The sequence below is a fragment of the Aegilops tauschii genome, chromosome 2 (assembly GCF_002575655.3).
Source record: "Aegilops tauschii subsp. strangulata cultivar AL8/78 chromosome 2, Aet v6.0, whole genome shotgun sequence".
Lineage (NCBI taxonomy): Eukaryota > Viridiplantae > Streptophyta > Magnoliopsida > Poales > Poaceae > Aegilops > Aegilops tauschii.
The window spans coordinates 463,533,781-463,539,341 of record NC_053036.3 but is presented as its reverse complement, the minus strand read 5'-3'; the positions used below and the strand labels follow the sequence as shown (position 1 = coordinate 463,539,341).

At 54.5% G+C, this 5,561-nt stretch overlaps 1 protein-coding gene across 1 annotated transcript; it reads right to left on the bottom strand.

Moving 5' to 3' along the window:
• Positions 1 to 2,092: 2,092 nt before the first annotated feature.
• LOC109778057 (uncharacterized protein At4g06744) lies at positions 2,093 to 3,844 on the bottom strand. The gene has a single exon (XM_020336607.4). It carries the CDS (start codon positions 3,703 to 3,705, stop codon positions 2,338 to 2,340), a length of 1,368 nt encoding a protein of 455 aa, XP_020192196.1. The 5' UTR covers positions 3,706 to 3,844; the 3' UTR covers positions 2,093 to 2,337.
• Between the last annotated feature and the right edge of the window lie 1,717 nt (positions 3,845 to 5,561).

The window sequence follows — 5,561 nt, the reverse complement described above, 5'->3', positions numbered from 1 at the left end:
GATGCAGACAAGGTCCAAAGGCACCCATCTTCACAAATGGCATTGAGTCTTTTCCTATCATTTCTGGGGCATTTAATGTCAACTCTCTCCTAACAGCTGTACTCTGTGATAGCTTTCCTCGGGAACTCAACAGATCCAAAGGTCCGGCCAACTTGAAACTGTGGTTTAGTCAGGTCTTCCTCTCTAAAAAATTTGAAATTCAGCTTCACCTTATCTTCATCAGAAGATGGCAGACACATATCCACATCTTCAGTAGGATCATCATGTTCTTCTTGCACTGCTTCACCTTTACCTTTCTCACAATCAACATTTCTGTCAAATCATCATCATCTTCAAGATCAATGTCTGAATCAACAAACCGAGGATTGTATTCTTCATCTGAACCATGGATTACTAAATCACCAACTGCATCTGCTGCATCCATGTTAAAAAACCTACAGGATTTTCTGGCCCTAAACCCAAACTGAGATGAAAGGTAAATAGTTCCTGGCTAGGGTGGACTTGGTATGAAATCATCTTCTTTTGACTCTACTCCACTTTCTGACTCTGCTTCATCTTGCTCATGCTCCTGATCATGCTCATGCTCTTGATCATGCTGAGGCAGCTCATGTTCCACTTGAGGGAGCTCAGCCTGCTCCTGTTCCACTAGAGTGAGCTCAGCCTGCTCCTCTTGCTGCTGTTGGGCCTGCTCCTCTTGTCGCTGGTGTGCCTTCTTCTTTGGCCTGAACCTGGCAATTGGAGGATCCTCATCATCAGAGTGAACAGGAACATGAGAAATAAATGATCTCAAGCTCTCATCATGATCAAGGAAAATCTGTTGGAAGTGGTTGCCATTTAGAGCACAATCCTTCATGTTTTCTGTCATAGTGTTGTCCCCTATCTTAATCTCTCTTAATCCATTCCTATACACTGTCAATCCAGGAACACACCAGTAAGCCCTGATCCTGCCCTCAAACTCATATCCAATTTCCTCCACTAGACTGGCAACAACATTAGGTGTCCAATTATCTATGTCACAGTAATCATACCAAATGGAGTGACCTTTGTGATAATCCCTATGCTTGCCAGCACAAAGAAAATGGCCACCATGTATGACCTCAACAGAGAAGTGGTTGCTTAAGGGTCTTGCAAAACAATCAAAGTGAAAAAAGTTCAGACATTTCAGACAAAGGCAAGTACAGAGAGGTTCAGACAGTACAAAATTCAGACTTTTTCAGAAAGAAAAGCAGAGATTCCTTGCCTCCAATTAACAAATGTATGATCTTAGAGGTCATAAAGCAACCATTTTTGGTAAATCAGAGCTAATGTAATTGCAAATTAAAACAATTCTGCACACCAAGTCAACTCTGACACTAAAATCAACCTTTACTGCTTAAACCCTAGACCCCTGGACCCATGACAAATTGGGGGAGAAAGAACCCTAACCACTCTAGATCTCTGCAAACATTACAACAACTGCCAAAACCCCATCCTAACACAGGACACGGCCCTATTTTTGGCATGCCACTAAGTTCATCAAGAACTGCTAAAACCCTACCACCCACACACTGTCAGAAAGTAGAACAAAAGCCCAAACCCTAGCTCGTACGCGCAATTGATCCCACCAGGAACTCTTTACCGGAGCTAAATTATACAGATCGAGCACCGGAGCTGCTGGCGACGGTGACGTACCGTACATGGGCGGCGAGGCATCATCACGACGACGCGTAGGAGCAAGAGGGACGTCGCGCAGGCCCCTCCCGAACGACGCGGACGGCGGCGGCTCAGCGTCCGACGACGCGCTCATGGAGCCGTCGTCGACGCCGACGAGCTCGGAGGACCTCGGCAGCGACGACGAGCAGAGAGGTTGCGGGAGGAGAGGGAGACAGCGAGCGGGTGCGGGAGGAGAGGGAGACAGCGGGCTGGTGCGGTCCGACCAGGTGGGCTAGTTTAATGGTCATGGCGTTTTTGCAAAAAAAAGGATCGACTAGTATTCACCCTAGGATCGACCAGGTGTCGGTCAAAGCGAGCTGGCGGCCGCTGACTCGGCCAAGTCAGCAAATACGTACACGAAATCGTACAAATGGACCAAAGTAAACCCCTTGCGCAAGTATTTGGACCGTAGTTAGGGTATATTAAAGTAGTGGTACCAAATGTTACCCGGCTCAACTTTAGTGAGGTACAGGAATTTTTCTCAAATAGAAAAGTAGTACACACGATTTGCAAACAATGTCAACACAAACCAGCCATCGCAACGACCCAAGCAGCCGCGACGAGACGCACAGCACATTCCCCATTGTCTTCCAGCACGTGTACGCCTGCCCTCGCCGGCCGTGCTGACTGCTGGGAGTCACGGACTCACGGGTGCAGCGCCGAGTACGTCCGGTACTTGTACTCCTCCGCCGCCGAGGCTTCCTCCTTACCGGCGCCGTAGTCCTTGGGGTGGTGGCATGGCACGTAGGTGCTGACGGGGCAATAGGTCTTGGTCCTGTGGAAGAAGCCGGCGCACTCCTCGTGCGACCGCTGGTTGGGCGCATAGGGGATGCAGTTGCGGGCGACGTTGAGCTTCCCCTGCTTGATCAGCGCCCAGCAGCACGACCCCAGCGACGTGAAGTAGTTGTCCGAGAGCGTGAGGTTGGCGAGGTGGCCGCCGGACGACGGGTACGCGAGCCGGCAGAGCGCGTCGGGCACCTCGCCGTAGAGGAGATTGTCCGCCAGGTTGAGCTGCTCCACCTTCCGCAGGCACGCGTACGAGGCCGGAATGGTGCCCGTGAGCTGGTTCGTGCCGGCGTCGATGACGGTGGCCTTGGCGAGCAGGCCGAGCTCGTAGGGGAGGCAGCCGCTGAGCTTGTTGTTGAGGAAGAGCACCTCCAGCAGCGTGTTGGCGGCGCGGCCGATGGACGACGGGATGGGCCCCGTGAACTGGTTGTTGGCGAGCGCGAGGTAGTTCACGGGCGAGTCGCCGAGGTTGCTCGGGATCTTGCCGGAGAACTGGTTGTTGTTGACGAAGATGGCCTCCACGATCGGGAACGAGCGGAAGAGCCCCGCCGGCACCTCGCCGTAGAACTGGTTGAACCGGATGTCGACGAAGGTGGCGTTGGTGATCCCCAGCACGTCCGTCGGGAAGGCGCAGCGAGCGAGCTTGTTGTTGCTCACGTCCAGCTCGTAGAAGTACTGCAGCGACCGGAGGATGGGCACCACGCCGCCGAAGTCGTTGGAGTTGGCGTGGAAGAGCGCCAGGTCGGGGAGCGCGTCCACGAACCCCTCCACGGTGGGCGCCTCCAGCTTGAAGCCATTGAAGTCGACGGACGCGAGCGCCCGCTCGTTGACGTTGGGCGGCTTCTCGCAGAAGAAGCCCAAGTACGAGGTGTCGCTGCAGATGGCGGTGCCGGTCCAGGTCTTGGTGATGCCCTGGGGGTCGCACGTTATGGTCTGCTTGAACCTCTGGATCACGAGGTACGCCCTGTACAGCCGCTCGTTCTCGAAGTCGCTCGGCTTCGGCCCGTATGACGACGGCGGCGTCGGCGACGGCGAGCCGCCGCCTCCGTACCCGCCCCCGCCACCACCGCCGATCCCAATCCCGATGCCTATCCCCCCGCCGCCGCCGTTGCCGATGCTGATGCCGAGCTCCCGCCGGCTGGCATCGGAGGTGCGCGCCGCGAGCGCAATGCACGACGCCAGGAGGCAGAAGAGAGCGAGGCGCCGAAGCACCGAGCGGCCTGCCATTTTTTCTCTCACCGGAGGTGTCGGCAGCAGGAATGGGAACAGTGTGGCTCGTGCTTGACTCGTGTCAGGGTCCCCTCGCGCGCCAAGTGAAGACGGAGCGCGACTGCGCGATCGAGTGGCCCTGGCCTTCGATTAGGGGGCGCGCAGGGGTATATAAACGCCTGCGCTGTTGGCCTGTTGCACCGCGACACGGCGGGATCTGGCCATGTGCATGCATGCACCGCTGGTACTGGTATTGTTGCTGTTGTTGCTGAAACCTGTACTCCTACAGTTCTACCTGAGAATTTACTCTTGGGGTGACTAGTGCCAGGATTGTTTCATCAGAGAAGCTGGAACTTGCTGTCTTGTTGCTTGTTGGATGCGAGTATATCCCTGCTATTCCGTGGCCCCGGGTTACAAATGATTCGAAGAGCTCACGTGCGAGAGGAGCACAGATGCATCCAGATTTGGTCGCTTTCGTAAGATGGCATAACTGTGTGGCTATTTCTTGATCGATCGAGACATCGCACCTTCCGGTTAAAAAAACGATAATGCAGAATCTCCGACCTCTTGAGTCCACGCTCATCGATCATAGTAACTTTTAAAAAAGGCGGACGTAAGTTCGCTCATACTAGGGTAGATCAAATCATGGCCCTAAGCTCGTAGAATAGAGCTGTAGTGATCGCATGGAGCTGTGGGCTACTCCATTCTCGAACTGTCAAACCAACTGCGTGCCTCCTTTGAAAGAAAACGGCGATGCCCGATCGATCTATTCATTGATCCCATCATCTGACGGCCCCGGCATCATCAACTCCGACACACCATGTGATGTTCATGGCGAGATGGTCGATTTCATTACTAACCGGCGTAACTTCCACCGGCGAAGTTGGCTAGCACAGCGACGTGCCAACGTACGCCGACGCAGCTTCCACCAGGCATCGATCGACCCCCTGCCCCCATATAGTATACTTTGGTAGCGTACATGCGGATGGTAGGGGTGGTGGTTACATACGGTGGTTGCGAGTGCGACGCCCCTTTCGCGCTCTGCCTGGCTGTTCGCATTGGTGCTTTGCTTCCCGCTGGTACGGCATGCATGCTAATATATTCACGTACAAACGCAGCCGTCAATCCATGCATCCTCCTCCAAAGCCGACGCAGCTGCGCCTTAAAAGAAAGGGGGACGAGGAGAGTAGAGCCATAGAGGCGAAAGGTCGCCTGGTCACGGGCCGGCACATTGGTACGGCGCCCTTGTCATGTCCAATCCCCTCGCCGAACGCGGCGTCCAATAATGCGGGCGCGCCCGGCCGGATGCGCAACGTGCGTGCCTCCCGGGCCCCCGGCAGGTGAGCAGTCTGCTCTGATCGGCAGCGCACACAAGCGCACACACACATTTGTTCGTGCATCGCGAGCGCGCGCGGGCGGGAAGAATATCGAGGGCAGGCCACGGTTGTCCCTGTTCATTCCCAGCGCGTTTGGTTCGATGTGCTGGTGCTGCGTACGACTGTCGACTAGTATCTGAATCTTACGTGCCTCCGTAAACTTGTCACGGTTCCTCTGCACAGATTAAAGCCTCGAGATATCCACCGTGGCAAAAGATGTGCAGAGCTGCCGTAGGTCCAAGGATTTTGGCTCTAGCTGAGCCCACCGTGCTAGTATTGGATCGTACTAGTTCGCATTAGAGCATCTACAGCCGCGATAGGTAAATCCGGCCCCTCACCTCCGCCGTTCTTTCACCCCGCCCCCATCCTCCGGCGAGCTCCTTCCTTCTCCTTCCTCTTTTTTTCAAATCAACTGATCACAATAGCTAAAGTCAGTCGACTGATATTTAGCTACTGTGGGGAAGAAAAAGAGACGAAGATGGATATGACATGTGGGTC